Source organism: Nipponia nippon, unplaced genomic scaffold (genome assembly GCF_047370975.1).
Source record: "Nipponia nippon isolate SJK-2023a ecotype South Korea unplaced genomic scaffold, ASM4737097v1 scaffold_1, whole genome shotgun sequence".
Taxonomy (NCBI): domain Eukaryota; kingdom Metazoa; phylum Chordata; class Aves; order Pelecaniformes; family Threskiornithidae; genus Nipponia; species Nipponia nippon.
This window is the reverse complement of record NW_028262290.1, coordinates 126,203,390-126,224,974: the sequence shown is the minus strand read 5'-3', so window position 1 is coordinate 126,224,974 and position 21,585 is coordinate 126,203,390. Positions and strand designations below refer to the sequence as shown.

The 21,585-nt window shown below is 37.3% G+C and overlaps 1 protein-coding gene across 11 annotated transcripts in view; it reads right to left on the bottom strand.

The window, feature by feature from the left end:
* The window catches only part of ZNF385D (zinc finger protein 385D), a 439,008-nt gene that overhangs the window by 85,434 nt on the left and 331,989 nt on the right, over nucleotides 1-21,585 (bottom strand). For 9 of the 11 annotated variants that reach the window (XM_087771557.1, XM_087771526.1, XM_087771537.1 and 6 more), the window contains one exon: nucleotides 10,889-10,999. The exons of 1 other annotated variant lie outside the window; for it this stretch is intronic. In XM_087771557.1, the coding sequence (XP_087627683.1) occupies nucleotides 10,889-10,999 (111 nt within the window). The remainder of the gene's footprint in view (nucleotides 1-10,888; nucleotides 11,000-21,585) is intronic. One more of the 11 variants, XM_087771546.1, reaches the window with a different exon arrangement.

Genomic DNA, 21,585 nt, shown 5'->3' with positions numbered 1-21,585 from the left:
CAAGACTCTAATGTAAATTAAAGTAATTCAGACAAAAGGCTTGAAGGCAAGTGATTCTCCCATCGAGGGATGATTTTCACTTGTCTCCAGGTGTAACATTATGTGCACTGATGGGCTGATCAACAGAACAGAACTTCTCCCCAGCTGTAATCAGGAGTGATTGATGGCTGGGACAAAAAAGTTGATTATCATGACAAGTCCACTGATGCAGACAAAATAGGCTATGCTAGGGAAAGGATAAAACCTGTTCAGAGACTACCTTCTAAAATCTCTTTTCTAAAGAATAAAAAGAAACATTTATGCCCATCCAAAAAGAACTAACATAAATGAATTCAGTACATTTACTATGCATCTATATCTACAGTTATTCCACCATGATACAATGAGACCTATATAAACCCCAAACAGAATAAACCCTTGTATTTTTAAAATCACAGTTTGAGATCAACTCATCAAACAATTATATATATGAAAGTACCTGTATGATCTATGAGTAGAGCATTGCCTCAGTTTGAATACATGTTTTGAATTCATAATCATGATTTTAAAGGCCATGGGGGAGTTAGGTCTAAGTGCCATACTGGATTCTTTCCTGAAAAGAAGTCAGTCTCCTTCGTCCATTTTAAACCTTTAAAGACTTCATTTTCGACTGAGATAAAAAAAATGCACATGAGTGGGGGCAATACATCCTCAAAGGTATAGTTCAAATATGTGCTTTTTATTCCAATATAAAGCTTTTAAAAGCAGATATTGGGTTGTACTTCTACTCCTTCAGAGGATCAGACTCCCGGCTGTTAGCTGTGATGTGAGTAAGTACACAGAATAGCAATGTCTCCAGAGACTGTAAAAGACATGTGAGGAGTGATAAAAGAACCAAGGAGCTGAAAAAGCCAGGCCTGGAGGTTCTGAAGTGGAATTTGTTTACATCAGGGGCAGTTATGTTTAATAGTAATTCTCACAAAAGAAAATATTATATTTGCTATAAGAGGTGGCTGCACAGATACAGTGAAGAAGAATATATCACGAGTACCCCAGGGAGTGCAATTTTACTGACCATAAAAAGAAAAAAAAAAAGTGCCCAGAGTTGGTGTAAGACTATTTGAAAAGATTTTATGGCTGTTGGAATCCAAAGCCAAGTAAAAGAGCAATTTTACTTTTAATGCATTTTTAGAAGAAATAAGGATTTTTTTTTTGAGAAAAAATACAATTTACATCATTTAACTCATTTTGATGGAGATCTTTCTACATCACACAAAACTGCACATTTTCTTCACTATGTGTTCTTCCTGTGGACCAGATTTTGACGTATAGCCTTGCTCATTCCCCTTCTCCCAGTTCTTCTTTATGTCCTTATCAGTGCCTAAGAAAGTGAGCCAGGAGGAGTCACTGATTGGTGACTGAAAGTAGACAATATTTTGCCATTTTTATAGTGAAATTTCTTATCTGCACCTATTATTAATAGTCCAAAATCTCAGATTCTCTACTGCATAAATTATTATTTTTTAAAATAAATCTGTAAGGAAGAAGTTACAACAGACCAAACAAAGCGAGATGAAGATTGCACAGCAAAGAGTTTACAATTTATCTTTCCTTTTAGGTGACGACTCGCTTAGGGAAAGTGGTTTCTGTAAAGAGGCCCCATCACAGTTGTTCATAAATTTAAGTTGTTTATTAGAGTTGACTGATTTGCTTCCCACATTGACTGAGGAAGCTGACAGGAAAAAATGCCTCAAATACAAATAAGCGTATGGCAAGAAGTGATAATGCAGAGGTTTCTCTCCTTGCAGTTGAAATGGGCAGTCTTTTCCACGAATGGAACATGAAAGAATTGGAAGAGAGACTTCTTTTCCCCCCTTTTATACTGTCTATACCTTTTCTACTGTCTACATTTTTCCCTATCTATACCAATTCCCTCGGGTATAAAATGTTATTTTTCAATGTACAGTTAAAAAATACTAAGCGTTGTCTTCATTCCCACAATTCCAGCCAAAGACTTCAAGGAAACTCCAGTTAGCCACTACTTGCCCAACTTTATCATTTGAATTTCATTCTCATGTTCCCCCCCTCTCCACTGGGCAGAAAATCTTTCTGACACTATTGTAACCCAAAGAATGTAGCTACAGGACCCAATTCATTAAAACCACTGGAAATACATATGTAATTTGCCTGAAAGTCATCTTAGTCAGTGACAGATAATCCACATTAAGCACTCTCCTGACACTGAAAGCAGATTTTGGAAAATCTAGGGCCTATCAGACCATTTAGGTCTGCTTCCCACTTCCTAATATCATGTGTTCTGGTATATTCTCATATTCTAATTTAATAATTTCTGAGAGAAGGAAAATTTCTGACAGTAACAAGCATGGATGTGTTCAAGCACAGGAGAGAGGTTGCTTATATTTCAGACTTATTACCTGCTTATTACCTATTTCAGACTCTTATTACCTGCTTTCACCTCTGCCTTTCTCTCCTTCTGCTCTTTTCAGTTCTGAGATCATCTACATCCAAGCAGAAGTTAAAAGTTGGCCCCAAAAGGGCAAATAGTGTGACCATTCACTTCAGTGGCAGAAGCAGAAACCTTTTGAAACAATTTGTCTCCATATTCCATAGTCAGAATACTGGTCATTAATCTTTTTCAAATTATAAACAGGACTATCAGAGAGAGCCATTGCACATTCACAGATAATTTCTAGCAAACTCAAGTAATTTTCAAGAGACGTCAAACCTTCTGCACAATGGACTTGTTTTATCAAAAAAAAGTGAGTGCTTTGAAAATGAAATAACCTGGTAGGACGAGCAGAGGTAGGAAGCAAGAGTTGACAAAGGTGAATAAAAAAAAACCTAAAAGTTTTACATAATCTTTAAGTCCTGACACAGCAACAGCTGCTGATAAGCTGAATGTTTTAATCTCTCCAGGATCACATTCCTATACTGATTCTGATGTCCAGTTGACGTACATGTTGGACATTTCTCCATAACCTCTGCTTGTGCAGGGACCAGATAGCTGGAAGCATTAGACTTTTTCTCCTGGATTTATAGAATAGAATCATTTAGGTTGGAAAAGACCCTTAAGACCAACCGTTAACCTAACACTACCAAGTCCACCACTAAACCATGTCCCTAACCGCCACGTCTACACATCTTTTAAATATCTCCAGGGATGGGGACTCAACCACTTCCCTGGGCAGCCTGTTCCAATGCCTGATTTAGACACTCTCTCTTCAACTACCACTGCTGAATAGGGCTGGAGAGTGAATTTTGAGAGGAAAGTGTAAGTCTTGTGGTATGAATGGACACCAAGGCACTCCGTCTCTCCCCACCAGCAACAGAGTAACCAGCTGACATTAAGAGCATGCTTTCTTAAAGATCAGTAACTTAAAACTTTCCTTCTTTCCTACTGCCTTCTTGTCCTCAGGCAATGCCTCTATGAGCCTGATACCTCTGGACTGGTCCATGTTCTGCAACAGTACAGATTTTCTAGACAGAATAGATTACTTTCACTACAAGAGAGGAGATAGGTACAAGGATTAACGATGAGCTCATGTAGAGAGCTCCATAGCTTGCGGATGACTGACAGACCACTTACAGCAGTTACTGAGGATCACCCAAAGTGTTTGCTTTGTAGGCAATGCTTAATAGACAAGGAAATATCCACATCCGTAGGCTGTCAGTCAGGGAACTCAGTTCAACCCCTCCAAAAGTCCTCAGAAACTAAACAACAAGGTGCTGTGTCAGATATGAATCATTTCTCCTTCTAGGTTTTATAGGTGCATAAAAGTACTGTATAGAAGGTGAAAATTATGGAAAAAATACTTTACACAACAAAAGGAAATTATTTATATTTTCTATTAAGTATTTTAGAAATGCTTTAAGAAACTACAGGCTATGTGAAAATTTGTGACTATTGTTCAATAGACTATTCTGGATTTTGTAATTTATAAATTAAGTTACTTATTTCCTATATGAAAAGTTTACTCACAACCATCTCAGAATGAAACAACATCTAACAGAAGACAGGATTGAAACAAAAAAATAAGATTATTTTCTTCCAAAATACAACACACAGTCAAAAAAACCAAAAGTTTGGGAAAGACCAGACCTGCACAGGACCTGACTGCAAATCATATTGCAGCCTTTAAAACTGTGGTCTAGGAAAGAGGAGGTAATGCTTCTAAAATGTGCAGGCTAGGCCTGTAAAAACAGACTCCACTGAATATCCAACTGGGCAAAAAAAATGCTAAGTTGTTTTCAAATTTGCCATGTATGCAATGTAAGTGCAAAATATTCTGTGCTATTTGATTAGACTTTGGAATACCAAAAAATCACATATCTTGAATGAGTTTTTTTAGCAATTCTTTAGGGTTTCCATAATGTGTTGATACAAATGCCAGATATTCCATGGAAATCTCTGCATTAATCACTTTCTGTGATTACTTGCTACTTTTTCCAGTGAATACTATGAACCAGTATCTCCGGAAAAGCGTCAACTTATAAGTATAATAAGTATTTCCACCCTGACTCACATTCTGATCTCAAATGAAAGGCATGTGCAATTCCACAATTGAAATCAGCATTTGTTTCTCCTTACACTGAACTCCACAGTACAGGAAAGACAGTGCATTATTAGAAAGTAGCATATATATATATATATATATATATATAAATATTTATATATATATATATATAAAGTTACATACCTATAGAAATTATATATATATAAATAATTTGTTTATATATATAAGTCAATTCTGGACAAAGTTTTATTCTTGGTGAGGTACAAGTGCTGCAATTAATACTACACCCTCATAGAGTAACACTGACTTTAAGGGGATGCCAAGCATCCATAAATGTTTGCACGAGAGAATCTCCTTAAAGAATCAATCAGGCTGATGACTTCACAGAATGCAGATGCATTGGTTTGGAAAGACCAGAAGTAAAATTGCCCTGAGATAATAGATAGATGTGCTTCATGGCTGGCAATACGTGCAACAAGTGGCTTTGATTAAGAAAGCTGCGCATTACAATTCAAGCAGAAATTGATGGGTTTATACCAAAGCAGGGTTCTAAATCTAAAGGTTAATTGGAAATCTAAATCTAATCCATAATTGGAGGCACAACAAAACATGCAAAGAATAAGAACATGTGGTTATAGCCACACAGAACAGTGACTGAGGCAAACAGTACACATGGCTTCAAATACCATTTAAGCGTATCTCTGAACGTTGAAAAATAACAGATTTGAAATCAGAAGGGTGAAATGCTAAATAACTTCAAGCAGTTAGTTGTATCAGCCTTTCCTGGTTCTTTACGGACCAACTTTTGAAAGTTCCTCTCTCTTTCCAAACAGAGGCTGCAGGCCCAGTGTGACCATCACTTGGCATGGACGAGAAATGAAATCTCTATTACCTCTTCCAAACCACAGAAACAGGTTTGTAAGTTAGTCGAGCAGGAGGTCATATAACCTCTCTCTCAGCTCTGGGACTATACTCAGCATTTCCTGTCCATCCTCAGAAACAGGTGTCTAATTTGTTAAGACCCTCTGCCAACAGGGAGCCCACAACGGTCCCTACGTGTTTCCTTCCAGAATTTCACTACCATTATAGCTAGAATTGTTTCACCAAATATTCCAACAAAAAATTTCTTGAATCAAATTAAGGTGAATAATTAATCAAATTTATTCTTCTATCAAAACCAAGGAACACAAAGATCAATTGGTCACTGTTCTCTTATTAACCCCCTTCCACATACTGAAAACCTACTATATTTTCCTTGTCTTTTCCACTATACATCTATCCAGTTCTTTCTACTTTCCCTAGCTGAGTGAAGTTTTTTCACATCATGTCATACTAGTGGATGTCTTCTAAATTCTGCAACTAATTATGCTTTTGTTAAAGTGTGATGACCACTGCTGTAAATAATTCTTCACCTGAGGCATTGCCAGTTTCAAATACTGTGGAATACTTACCTGTCTATTGACAAATGTAACACTCTTGGGGGAAAAAAAATTATTATAGGATTAGTTGGGTGTTTTTATTTTTCTTTTTTTCTTTTTTCCCCATTAGCAATTGTTAATATATATTTGGATTGTGATTCACTGTAACTCCTTTTTATCCATTAAGTCAGACATTTCTCATTTTACTACTTGTGCATTTAATTTTTCCAGTCTAAGTACAATGGTTTGTGCTTTTATTTCCTGCACTTGTTGGAATTCCAGACTATTTTCTCCAACTGATGAAGATAATTTTGGACTGCAATCCTGAACTTGCCACGTTCCCTCAAGTGCCTGTCACCCTCCATCTAGGTGTCATCCAAAAACCCGGTATATGTACTCCCTATTCTGTCAGGCACATTGCTAATGAAAATTTAGAGTAGCAGCAAGCATGGAACGGACTCCTGTAGATCCTGACTTGTAGTGATCTTTTGTTTTGACAGGAAACCATCAGCAACTACTCTCAGTACAGTTTTTCAATCTGTTGTGCAACCAACTTCTAACAATTTCACCTGGACCATATTCCCCTACTTTACAACACTGTCACATAGGACTGTATCAACCCTTATTAAAGCCAAAATATATCACGTCTATTTATTCCCTATTATCCATTAAACCAATTACCCTGTCAAAGGAGAAAATTAGATTGGTTTGACGTGATTTGTTCTTGACAAATTCATGTTGGCTGTTTCTTATCACCTTATTGTCCCCTAGGTGCTTACGATCTGATACTTTAATAATTTGTTCTAGATACCAAGCATAACTTAAATAGGATATAAGTCCTCTAGTCCTGCTTCTTTCCCCATGAAATTAGAACCATAGTAAAATCCTGTGGAGTTATATTGCATCCTTATCCTCCAAAAAATCCTTCACTGTTCTTTTACCAGAACAGCACTTTTTGAATCCTGACAACTTCATACAGTTGAACTATGTATCAATTCAGCAGTACCTTTGCTTTATAGAGATGGAGACAAACAAGGTAAAAAAACAACAAATAAGGACTCCACGATGAGCATTCAGCTCATGATTTTCAGGAGAATATTACTACTGTTGCTATTTAAGTCAAACAATAATTTCTGGCTAACATATTTGGAAATATTTTTACAATGTATCATAATGGAATTCAAGTGCTGTGAGTACATAAAAACGCTGCCCAACCTTTCTCTAAAGGCAAACTGGATTATCACTCAGCCATCTACATTAAACGAGAAGGAAGGGAAAGAGAGAATCCCTTTGCAAGAATTGACCTTGCTAACAGACACTGTCACTAACTTGATCAAACGATGAAATTAGAAATGTGGACAAAGGAAGATCAAATAATCAAGACAGGTGATCAAAAAATCAGGAAAATTTCGTACGCTCTTTTTTTCCAAGCCAGGGGTTGTTTGGGTTTTGTTTTGTTTTGCTTTTTAGTGATCGCTCTTGTTAGCAGAGAATTTACTCCTACAACTACCTGTAGGCACATGAGTTGTCTTACTGAAATCAGCTGGACTTCATTTTACAGGGTGCTTTTAGCAGATGTTTAATGTTTACTACAAAGCATGCATTTAACAGTTCTTCTGAACTGGTGCAATAGCTCTCATCAGCTGCCAAAATCTAAATGGCAACTCACATACTTGCAGCGAAGCACATACTTAAATGTTTTGCCCTGTACTGGATGCACAATGTGAATGTAAATGTTATATATAGATGTCTCTCAATGCAAAAAAAAAAAAAAAAATCACTGCTTGAAACAGACTCCACGGAACCTACCTCTGCTGTTCTAATGTTTTTTCTCAGCATGGGGAGACTTTGGTTACTTGCTCATTCCTCCCTTCCCTTGTATGAGAAGATTTATTTTAAAAAGAAATACTGAACACACAGCTGTCATGAAGATTTATAGATAACTCCTTTAGAAAGAAGCTAAGCGATTTTAGACTATTGCACTGCCTTTTCTCATTTTTCTTTGAAATGTAATTTTGATACCATGTAACCAGAAAAAAAGCTCTTCTGCTCTGAAAGAAAACTGTATCAAAGGGGAGAAAATTCTGTATTCTCTGCAAAGATGAAAAATCTCACAGACCAGTTTTATTGTAAACATTTTCATAATACTGTCGTGCAGTAGGTAAATGGAATTTCTATTCATTACTCTCTGATAAATCCTATCTCCAGCATCTAAAAATAAAGACACATTGGTAGAACAGCCACAAAGCCCTAGGTTTCTGAACAGAAAAGCTATTTATTGTTGTTATGGTTTTAAATCATGTTCAACAAAATATGATGAAAATGAAAGGTAGGAATATCCAGTAAATGAAAACTTTTTTATAATAATAAGAGAAAAAATTACAATGTGTGTGCTTGCCATTCATATAGTAGAGTTATCAAAAAATGATAGTTAATAGCTCTTTTTCTTCAAAGTAATCTTTCCTTTAAGTCTCAACATTGCAGAAAAGCATTTCTAAACTGCAGTGGAACTCTGACTACTTATTATTTCTTGAAATGCCTCAGCCAGGCACTTTATAATTTTCAGCAGTAATACCTATATGCACTGGAATGAGAAGACACCATCAAAAAGATATCCACAAATCTCTTCTGCGTGGTAGGGAAAAGGGGGAGTGATATCATCCCATGTTAATCACTGGGCAGCATTTGGACCATAATCTCTACATCAATCAGCAACACTGGGGTTGCTTTAAAAATTAGGTGAATATTAAAAGTGGAAAGTGAAATATACTCAGCAAGAAGGTCTCCCCATTCCATAAAGTTAATGATATTGATCAGCTTTGAGAGAGAGGAGCATTAGAACAATCTTCCACTGAACAGTGTTGGCGAATTGGAGTTCAAATCTCTATCATTTGAAGGTGTGAAGGGAGAACTAAATATCTGCTTAACAGCTTTTTTTCCAAGAGTTTGCTGTGAACAGTATAAATGAATAGATGTCTTCTGAAACCAGTATTTTGGATACTGTAGATGACTCTGAAAATGGTCACTGCTTCTTCCCCCTCTCTTCTTTGGAATCATTTCTAAGAGCAGCAGAAAAGGAACAGTATGGGAGCATACCAGTCCTCTGAGTAAGAAGTATCAGTGTCGACTAACATTTTGTTTGTTTCTGTGTAGAATAATTTTTATTTCAAACATTTTATTCTGGAAAATGCCTAGCTCCTGTCAGCTGTAAAATTTTCCACTCCATGTATCAATCTCAGTTGTATATCTACTAATGACTAAGTCATTTTAATGATGTGTTCATCCTCTCTTTTGTCTGGCTCCTTTTGCAGACTAACAAATGGTACACCCCCTTTGAAAGGAGGTGTTTCACTTTGGTATGTAACACTGAAGTGTTTGATCACTCTTGCAGCTATATACTACATATGATTCAGTGTGACATGCTTTTTCCTAAGACAAAGATGAAAATTATGAGTGATGAGCTGGGCTGCTCAGTCAGTGGGATCCACTGTGTCCCCAAAAGTCTCCATGGTCCCATCCCCATGAATGGGTCAGTATCCATAGTCCCAATTCTAGCAGCTCGCTTCTAAATGCAAGGGCCTAATTTGACTCTTCTATTTTTATCTGAGGGACACGACAGCTCCACAGAATGTATTACCCTTCCTTGCACCACTGTTTGAGAATTATGTCAATGTTATAAGAGGAAGGTGTCCATTCAGTCCATGAACTAGAAAACCTGGAGTCATCAATGAAAGTAAGTACATGATGCCGACTGGGCTGGAAATCGCGACCGAGATCTTGTTAAAATTATTTCTAAGGAATAAAAAGCTGAGGAGAATCAAGACAGATGCATTATTTTCATTCCCAGGTGGTCAGTCCTTAAAAGAAGGCTTCAAGGTTCAATTTAAGTTTTTGACACGTTCATGGCTTTGATGAATAATTGATAAACTAAAAATAGGTACAAACCGTACATAAACAGCTGCCTACAAAGAAGTAGCAGCGCAAAAGAAATATTCCATTTCATATGACTAGCATGAGGAAGGAACCTCATGGACGGTTTTGGGTTAGACCTCACTCTAAATTCAAACATTTTTATTCTGATAGAAGTAACGTCCATAGTGAAATTAGTAAAACAGGTAGTAAAAGATATTTGGTAGGGGAAGATAAGTTTCCACCAGTGATGGCCATGTCAAGAAACTTCCTGGAGAGACTAGAATAGGAGAAGGAAATATACTGTACTATGTCAGGTTTTGTCTGCACACACAATGATCCTGGAGAGGGAAGTAAAGGAGTTAAATTCTAAGAGGCTTTTCTGTGGCAGAACAGGTATTCCTTGGCAAAGAGCACCACAGCACAGCTTGGGGTAATTATGGGGAACAGGTTTCCTCTCTATATTAGAGACCATCTCCAGCTCAGCTTGCTCTACTTCATTGTTGGAGGACTGAGAGGATGTAAGGTACGAGCCAATTGACAAAAAAATCATCTGCTTTTTTTTTTTTTTTTAAATCTTGTACTGGCAGGACAGGAACATTAAAATACAATTCTGGGTAGACAGAGATGTTATTGTAAGAGTAGAAAAAGGAAGGTAGATCCACAAGGACTATAAGTATATCTGAATAACTTCTAACGTTTACAGACTTAAGGAAGGCAAACATAACCAGGACTGGTAGAAGAATTAGGACACAGCAAATATTTCAGCCTTATTAACAGTAATGGATCAATCCATTTTCCTATTTACACTCTGTGCAGCACAACTGAAGTCGATGAGCTTGCAGGGATATATCCGCAGGGAAAATCTGGCCGGGTATATAAACACTACCAAATAATTGTGTTTATTTGAAGCATCCTACAGCCTTTTCATCTGCTGAGCCACAAACTGAAATCACAACGTTTCATTTAGGTTCAAATTATGCAAATTATGGCACATCCTAGAAGATAAGTACATATTTCTAATCTGATACAAAATGATCAACTTACATCAGAATTAAATCTCAGCTGGCAAATGTTGCATGATATGATTTGCTTTCTTCGATGAGGAAGAGGAACCCCAAATGTATGATTTATTACAGCCTTTTGAATTGGGTCCATCTGTAAAGAGAGAAGGAAAAGAAAAATAAAAGCTTTTGCTGTTCCACTGTATGCTATGTCATCTATAGTCTCAAAACAGATCATGCCATACCATACCTCACACTACAGAAAACTATTATTTTTCTTTAAAAATGAATATTTCTTCTTCATGCAGTTTTACAAACAGGTAATACAGAAAGGAACAAAGAAAAGTGTCATTAGCTATCTTGAAATACATATCCTTAGTTCAATTCTATATGCACCAATCTCCCTTTTCTGAAGAAAGCTAAAAGCTGTAAATGCTGAACAAGTTTACCTATCAAAACACTAATTTATGGTTTTTGTATCATAGAAAAGCTAGCTCACTAAATGAAACAAGAATATTTTAAATAAAATTACTAAGAAAAGGATCAGTGGAAATGTGAAGGAATATTATATACAAACAATTCCAGAATAACACACAATAGCTCAGTATTATGAAAAAAATAATGATTTCCCAGGAATCAATAAATTAATCTTTTCTGTAAAACAACTTCTGCACAACCTATGAAAAATCCAAATCCTCCAAAGATTATTTTCACAGTCATTTAGAAGAAACTATTTTGAATAAACCCTACTTTAAGAATGAATTTTGACTTCCATGAAAAGCATTATTCTGAACTAACCTGTACCAGAATGCTGATCTGGCAGTGTTCGCAAGTCAGGATCACATAAAAAAATGTATCATTTTGGCAGAGAATTTCACAAAAGCTACTCAAGAGACTTTTTTACATGGAGGATTGAAATCAAATTCCCCAAATTTATTGGTCAAAATTATTTATATTTCTTTTTCACAAGAAGCACTTGACAGCTATTTTTAAAAGCTAGTAATAGCTTAACAGCAACTTGGTAAAGCCACTGATAGTTTTTATCTTTAAATTGTATTGTTAAAAATTCAGAGATTTTGATGATGCAAATACAACTAATTGTCTAACTGATGATAACCAATATTCACACACAGCACAACTTGTATGTGTCTGGAAAAAAAAAAAAACCTTTTTCTGTGCTCATGTCCCCATGATTCACTTTTTTTCTAGTCTGTTAGCAAAGGGTTATTTGATAAATAAAGAATCAGAGATTTTCCTTAGAGTAATCAATTATTCATGGAAGCTGTAATGGTAGACAGTCATGGCCTCTATTGCAGTGAATCCAGAACAGATCACTACAGAAATTTTGTATCACCTGACAGCTGTTCAGTGTCAGATATGAAATAGGTCATTAAACTAATTCCTGTTGAAAAGAAGTTCAGATTGGTAAAAAAAAAGGAACATGCAATATAGCAGAGCTTTATAGAAAGGTTTGGAAGAAATGCTCGGTTTGAACATCCTCTTCCATTTGGTGTGAAAGTGAAATACCTCATACATTTGTGCAATTACCAGCATAGACGAACACCAGTCCTACCTAGAAACTAGGGATGCCACTGTAACAGAACACTAAAATAACACTGATGCCTAAGGTCAGAATAGACCAAGCTCTGAAACACTACAGCATGCTGTGTAAGACTTTCTGCAGTGCTCAAACTATGTGCTAGAAGCATTCATTTTACTCAGTAACATGATCTTGAAAAAGCCCACCGTCCAAAAATACTATTGTATAGACCAGAAAGAACACCACCACATAAAAAAAGTAAATAGACAGCTCTTCTTTTTTCAACTGCTCCCCTACCCAAGAGGTGACTTCTTATGCCAGCAGAACCAATTGACCTGTATCCTGTGATTTTCAACACTAAAGCATAACCCGGTCTTAACTGACACTATTTCATTGCTGCTGAAGTTTGGAGAAATTTAGGCACTGTTCCTTTCGTCACTGCAGGTCTAAAATACTTAGAGAAACATCAACCTCAGATATATGAATAAGTCTGCACATGGTAACAAGAAACTGTGCATTCTTTGATCTAGTGTTACCCGTTTGCCTTCACATTAACCACAGCTGTGAGATACCACTAGTTTAGCCTTCAGTGTTAACATGTTAAACTCTTTCACGTTATCTCACAAGTGCCACAAGTTAATGTTGTGGTTTAACCCGGCAGGCAGCTAAACACCACACAGCTGTTCACTCATTCTTCCCCCCGCTGGGATGGGGGAGACAATCAGAAGAGTAAAAGTGAGAAAATTCATGGGTTGAGATAAAGACAGTTTAATAGGTAAAGCAAAAGCCACGCATGCAAGCAAAGCAAAGCAAGGAATTCATTCACTACTTCCCACTGGCAGGCAGGTGTTCAATCATCTCCAGGAAAGCAGGGCTCCATCACGTGTAACTGGTACTGGGGAAGACAAACGCCATCACTCTGAACATGTCCCCCCACCTTCCTCCTCCTTCCCCCAGCTTTATATGCTGAGCATGATGTCATATAGTATGGTATATTCCTTTGGTCAGTTGGGGTCAGCTGTCCCAGTTGTGTCCGCTCCCAGCTACTTGTGCACCCCCAGCCTACTCGCTGGTGGGGTGGTGTAAGAAGCAGAAAAGGCCTTGACTGTGTGTAAGCACTGCTCAGCAGTAACTAAAACATCCCTGTATTCTCTATACTGTTTCCAGCACAAATCAAAAACATAGCCCCATACGAGCTACTATAAAGAAAATTAACTCTATCCCAGCCAAAACCAGAACAGTTAAAAAAGCCAACAAAGAAGTTCTCTAAGGGATATATGAAAGGTACCACCATGGTTCATAAGATGGAACAACTCATTTTTTGAGTTGGATTTACCCATCTTCACAGTAAGAATTCTAGCACCAAATGGGGTTGGATTTCTGGGGGAACTGATGCTCGCGTATTGATAATGAGACAAATAATTTTTCAGAATTGAGAAAAATCATGAACATGTGGAATAGTTGGTCTATTTTGCATTTAATTTTATTTTGGTCTCATGGAAAAATGTGGAGTTTCTTTCCTAGTCACTCCACAGTTTTTCTCTTGTTTATCTGCTGATACAGAAATCCACCTGCACCCTTCCCTTTCTCTTTCTAAAGATGCAGACTTCTAGATATATAGCTACATGGCCTTATTGTGAACTGAATGATTTGTGTTTGTGGCTCTAAATGAAGCAGTGTTCTGGATAGCCTCCAAGTCGATTAAGAAAAGCTGCTTCAAAGTAAGAATCCCTTCTCTGCCAATTGTTCTTTGATACTGCAAAGCAGAATTAAACTTCAAAACTTAGCCCCAGATTCTAATAAAGTTGGGGCAGAATGCTGGAGTGTTATTTGACATTATTATTTTTTCCTGGAGATTTCATTTGGGAAATACCACCAATCCATACATTTCAAATAAACATCCAAAAGCACCAGATAAGCCTCCAGAAGTTTTATGCAGGAAATTCGAGAGAGGTAACAGGATGCTGAGGTGCAGCACAATAAGCACTCAGATCTCACAGACACTGGAAGACAGAGAGGAGCCCTGCTGAGAGTCAGAGGAACAGAGAGAGGCAGCTGATTGCCAGAAAATAGAGAGCAAGGATTGCAGGGAAGTATAAAGAGGGAAATAATATCATGTAGCTGAGATAATCAGCAAGTGGTGAGATACTTAACAGAATCTCCAAGTACTTCTAGGCTTACTGAATGTTACTAATTACACATATAAATTGTATTTCAACTTATGTAAATGGTATTTGCTTTCAAAATAAAAGTTATCATGATGAACTTTGATAAAATCTGCTTTTTACTTGTTACTAGTGCTGTATTACAATCGCTGGGTTTTAATTTTATTTCTTAGATGCAACTGATTTAATTTACTCCCATTTACAGTGAAGGACAGAGAGGTTTACAATTCACATGGAAGATTATGATTCAGCTGTCAAAGCTGTGCAGGAGAGCAAGATTTGCAAAAGGTCTACTTCCTTTCGCCAAGTGATTTGCACTGCAAGTTACAACACAAAAAGGGCAAGCTGCCCTGTGTTTGACTTGTTCACTACCTTTTGCTTTTCTATCCAGCACTAGGTATCTCTTACTATTCAGCACAGGCTGTGCGCACACTTTTCCTTGTGGTCAGTCCAGGGTTAGCACATTGCTCAAGGTTCACTGCAAAGCACAAGGTAACTGCTAGTTTGGGCTATGAAGATAAATATGAAAGGTTTCATATTTCATTCAATTAATTTTTGTTTTCAATACATAAAATGCACAGCAATAATATCATCTATTTTTTAATTATTCAAGCTGAAATTTGTGGCAACATGATATTATTTACTTTATTTGATGAAATACTGTACTCTCTTCCCAAGATCTTCCGGGGCTTACCATACTTCAGCAAAATCCAGGCTTAAACCAATGGCATGGCAGAAGTTGGCCCGTTACTCCATTTTCTTAGCTTTGACCTTACTGCTCTCATTTGGTTCTGCTTGCTTGTTTCAAATTCAACCTTGTCAGACCAATGACCTTAGCCACGTTCTTCGTTGTTCTTGTGCTTACCATAGACCACAAAAAAGCTCTTTATATGTAAATTTTACATAATTTCCACAAATAATTACTATGTGTTTTTCTTTTTTTTGTGAAGAATTTTTTATGCTGAAACTGAAATTCAAACACATAGCTCTTCCTGAATTTCAACAATTTTTTAATATAAATAATTTTTATTAGTCCTTTTTATGTGACTTCTTATCCCAAATGCATAAGAGTATGCTTAAGTTAACAACAACCCAATACTAGCAAAGGAAAGCATGGAAGTTTGATCCATAAAGCCTCAAATCACAAAAGGATATAAACCGAAGGGAGTTATTTTTATTTTATTTATTTAATTGTGTATTAAAACCAAGGGGCATGACATGAGCATTTCAAATGCTTGAGGTTGGCAGTAAACTAATGGAATTGCACTAACGTCTATAAATAAAAGGATGAAGATAATGTGGATGCTCAGAGCTTGTTCAGAACATATGGTAGGCCTAAAACAATCAAATAAGTAAGAAAGTATTTTTACCTCAAAGCCAAAGAAATTAACTGCAAAAGATTGACTCAAATCACTATGGTCCTGTACTAAGTGAGCAGAAAAACATGTCAGGTCATTGAAGCTCTCAGGAAAAAATTGCTGTAGACCATTTTAGTGGTAATTTACAAAAAAATTACTCACCAAAAGACTGACCTCCATTACTTGAATACGTAAGTGAATTCAGTGACACAGCTACTAACACCTCTCAGAACTTCTTAAAATCCAGATGCTAACACAATGCGATGTTACAATGAAAATAACATTAAAGAAATGATATTCTGAGTATGGTTTGTTACTGTAGGTCTGCATTTCTACAAACATATTTAATTGTAAGTACAAAAATAAAGTCAAACAAGCACACTTGAATATTATTATACTTGCAGGCAAGGTATTAATATTTCCACATATAAATTGACTTATGTGAACATCTTAATTGTAAAATTTATAAGGAATAAAGATAACTCAGTGGGGGCTACTTTTGTTCGTTCTCTTATGTTCCAAAAAATGGCAAAAGTAATAAGAGCATTGGAAACAGTGTAAATCCTGTACCAACTGTATACACAATGCCTTACCAAGCAAAAAAGAACAAAATATGGTAATATCCTCCACAGTTATACTTACTGCTAAACTTAATCCATTTTTAAAACTGCATGATGGATGCAGTTTTAACACCAAACACTTCAAACATAAAACTGCCTACTGCATTATAATTGTGACATACTAGCAGAAACACAGAAGGGCAGTTACTAAAGCTATAGGAAAGCTCCTCAATCATGTAAAGCCACAGTCATTTATAGCTGGGGGACTTTTTGAACCAGAAATTTTCTCAAGGCATAATTTGACTATTTCCAATTGAGAATTGAGCAGTTCCTCTCTAATCTCAGTAGCATCAAGAATTCACAATCATTTCCCCTGCAATCATGCTGGTCATTTGTACAGATGCAATATTTGTATTGGGTTTGTGTGACAAGGTTTTGGTATCGAGGGGAGGCTGCAGAGGTGGCTTCTGTGAGAAGCTGCTAGAAGCTTCCCCTATGTCCGAAAGAGCCAATGCCAGCCAGCTCCAAGACAGACCCACTGCTGGCCAAGGCTGAGCCCATCAGTGATGGTGGTAGCGCCTCTGTGATAAAATATTTAAGAAGGGGGAAAAAAAACCTGCTCAACTGCAGCCAGAGAGAGAAGTGAGAATACATGAGAAGAACAACCTGCAGACATCAAGGTCAGTGAAGAAGGAGGGTGAGGAGGTGCTCCAGGTGCCGGAGCAGAGATTCCCCTGAAGCACATGGTGAAGACCATGATGAGGCAGGCTGTCTCCCTGCAGCCCATGGAGGTCCACAGTGGAGCAGATATCCACCTGCAGCCCATGGAGGACCCCACGCCAGAGCAGGTGGGTCCACCTGAAGGAGGCTGTGAGCCCATGGAAAGCCTGGAGCAGGCTCCTGGCAGGACCTGTGGACCCGTGGAGACAGAGGAGCCCATGCTGGAGTAGGTTTGCTGGCAGGACCTGTGACCTTGTGAGGGACATGCACTTGTTCCTGAAGGACTGCACCCCGTGGAAGGGACCCACGCTGGAACAGTTCGTGAAGACCTGTAGCCTGTGGGAAGGACTCACGTTGGAGAAGTTCGTGGAGGACTGTCCCCTGTGGGAGGGACCCCATGCTGCAGCAGGGGAAGAGTCCTCCCCCTGAGGAGGAAGGACCAGCGGAGACAATGTGTGGTGAACTGACCACAACCCCCATTCCCTGTCCCCCTGAGCCACTCGGGGAGAGGAGGTAGAGAATTTGGGAGTGAAGTTAAGCCTGGGAAGAAGGGAGGGGTGGGGGAAAGGTGTTTTAAGATTTAGGTTTTATTTTCTCATTACCTTACTCTGATTTGATTGGTAATAAATTAAACTAATTTCCCCAAGTTGAGTCTGTTTTGCCCGTGATGTTAACTGGTGAATGATCTCTCCCTGCCCTTATCTCAACCTACGAGCCTTTCTTTATATTTTCTCTCCCCTGTCCAGCTGAGGAGGGGGAGTGATAGAGCAGCTTTGGTGGGCACCTAGCCTCCAGCCAGCATCAACCCACCACGTATATTATATGACATTACATTACATTGTTATATTATTACTTATGCAGAAACTCTGATGTTTTGGAGAACTGCTGGACATTTATCCTTATATTGTCCATATAGAGTGCCCATATTATGGGCACTGTTCAGCTGAGTGGTAGCTTCTTCTTCAGGAGATAGTTGGCATCTACTGCAGCTGCACATTCAAGCTGGACAAAGCATGTGCAATAGGTCTAGAACTTGCAGGAAGTATTGGAACTACTGGGTGTCACACATTGCAGTTCGTTTCTGTGTGCACACATCCATCTTAAACCTCTTGAAAGTATTTATTAACTGCGCATATTAAAAAAAATAAATCTGTGCAGCATGTGTAGTAGGTGTGATGCTTTCCACAAGTGTCAGACCTATAACTTACAATCTACCTGACGCATTCTTAATATACTGGTGTCCAGGTCAGAAACAGAGCAGTTCAACAACAGCTCAGCAATTTGATCCTAAGTATATTTGACATTCTGTTTTTCCATAAGAAATACATCCCATTATTAGGGCTAGGAGTCCAGGGTTTTTTTCCAACATCACATTAATCTGTGAATAAGAATCTTATAAACTAACCAAAGAACACAATTCAAAAGGAATGGTGGGAAGAGCTTAGTAAGCATAATTAAACACAAAAAAAAGAATGTTCAACAATATTTTGGTTTCATGTGCAAGTAGAACAATATGATGTCAAACGGATAAAACACATGTTCTAGATGTGCTACCATGCATGGTTTATCCTTTTACAGCTAATTTATTCAGTATTGCCCTAGTAATTATGGTGAATAATTATGCAGTGAATTGAACTCAGCATTACACATCTTTTCTTAGTGTCTACCATTTCTGCTATTATCAATGAGACAGGGTGGAACTAACTTGATGCTTTTCATGTACAGAAAAGAGAAATATTACTCAACCTAGTTAAATATAAAACAATTAATATAAAATACCTGAAACAACTACAGTAATGTGCAATATTTACAGAAGAACTCTTTTTCTTTAAAAAAGCGGTATCTATCAAAAAGAAAACTGTAGTCACCTCCCAAACAATGTAACTGGTTTATGTAACTTGGATAGTACTTCAGAATGAATTCTCAAAGTAAACTTTTAATTCTCTTATTGAAATCTTATAAGAGTGTAAGGATTTATCTTTTTTTTTTTTTTTTTTTTATGGAGCTATTTAATTGTAGCAGCTGTCTAGTCACCCTTCGGATGTGACTCTAGTATTTCTCTCTTGCCTTTTTTTTTGTTATTTTTTTCTTGTAGATTTTTCCACTTGGCAATGAGATGCTGAGGCAGCAGCAGTATTTCTGGCAAACTGCTTGAATATACAGAAACCAGTCAGAGCAAAAGGATTTGCATTCACAGTGGTATTGCACACAAATACTGTAACCACATAGAGATTATGCAAATCCTTATACTCTGATTGTCTAATAATCGTTGTCAGTCAAAAGACAAGAATTTGCATATGCTAAGGCTAGTGAGAAATAATCACACAGTGATTATGCTAATCAAACACACTAAACAACATGTGAAGGACTGTCAAACTGGAACAAATCTGTGTATGTATGCATACGTATGCTAAATACAGAAACACACAGTGCTAAAGGAACATTAAGGTTGCAGATCAAGCCCTTAAACACATGAAATGCCTATAAGCCTTAATTTAACACCTTTATGAATTTACATTTTTAAATATGTTCACATATTTTTCCTGAAAGATTCTGGCCTTGTTCTGTTCAGAAGATGGACAATGTTCACTTAATGAGCAACTGTTCAATGTTGTGTTTTGTCCAAGGGGTTCAATGAATAGCCATAGACCTCATTTACTGTATAAAGCTGAAACCTCGCTCCCAATTGGAATTATCGGCCTATTCATTGGCACTCCTACAGTCTTCACTGACACAGGATGTGAGTACTTCACAAGTGTAATTATTTTCAAAACTTCTTTGTTACATAAAAGATGGTATTTTCTCAGAAATGAAGAATAAAAGTGTACTCTAGTTCCAGTTACCCAATTTAATATACCTAATAGTACTTACTATTACATTGCCTTTCATATGTTCACCACACAGCTCCTGACTTCAGATTCATCTGTGAAGGTGCTACACAGACTAAACGCAGCCTTACAACTGCAGGTTGGACTCACAATCCATAAAGTTGTCTGAGAAAAGTTTGGGTTAAGCAACTTGCCTCGCATCTCTCAGAACAACTCTCCAGGGTGGTATTCAACTGGTTTTCTGGAATGGAATGGCCTTTTCTTTTTCTTCAGTCCCATCTCATTCAAAACATGTTTTCCAATTTCTTCAACAAACAGAGCAAGAATACTACGGATAATAATCTCCCGAATTACAAAACCATGATTGTTTCCCAGTGCTGATCCAAAGGACACACAAAATTCTACCAGACGTAAAAGATTCTCCCAAAGGAGAGAAGATGAAAGGCAATGAAATGTGGCATGTTTGTCATATTGCTCAATTATCCAGTGCACAACGCTCAATACAACAACTGCAGCATAAGAACAGACTAACATGAAACAGACCACCTTGAAAGTGGGAGAATTACTCACTCCACTTCTAGTAGGCATTACCAAAGTGGTGCAGAAAGAAGGGGTGGATTGTTTCTTTTCAGCTGCACACTTAAATGAGCAGTGGCAGACAGTACAAACATGATTAAACCCAAAAGAAACGATTAAAACAAAAAGAGATAAATGTCATACTTTCTCTAAAGATACCGATAAAAACATAAGGTTCACTAATGCCATTTGTTTTCCAGCTTCAACCAAGAGCAAAGCAAAAATAAGCTCATGAGAAAAAGAACACATTAAAAAAAAGCTAGGGGCATTTTCATGTTTTGTGCTTAAGAAAAGAGATCAGAACAAAAGGTTGGCAGGCGTAATGAGGGTTATACAACGAATTCCCAATAGCATCATTCATACGTGAATGAATTTCAGAACACTGAACCAAATGTTATAATTGGTATTTAATAATAGTGGGTCTTTCTAATCACAACAACAATAAAAGCAGGATGTGTGCCAGACAGAGAACTGGCAGAGAGGCCCTTGATTCACTTTTACAAGTGAATTGCTCACAAGTATGAGAGTCCAAAGTGGTCTCTGCAATGAGACCAAACTACTACATGTTTTTCAGAGAAGTGACTGTGTATATACATGTTTAAGGAGTGGGAAAATAATTCTGCAATGTAACCTTCCTCATCATGCTGCTATGCTTTTTTAGCCTCTTTTAAAAATTCTTCTTGTTTACCATTTTTATTCCAGTGACGCCAAAGAAACCATAAGAACTAAGGCGTATAGTATAACTAGAACATTTAAAAATATACATTCTTACCTGAAAAAGTCCAAGGGATGCTTCAGACATTATTAAAATATTCTATCAAATCTATACTTTTATAACATTTCAACACATTTCAAAATCTTAGTGAGTTAAGATTTAACACTGTGAGAAGTCACAATTCTTAAGTCATACTTGTAGAACCAGAGAATAAGAGACTAAAAGGGACCCCAAGACATCATTTAACCCATACCTTGCACCATGAAAGGAAAAAAATG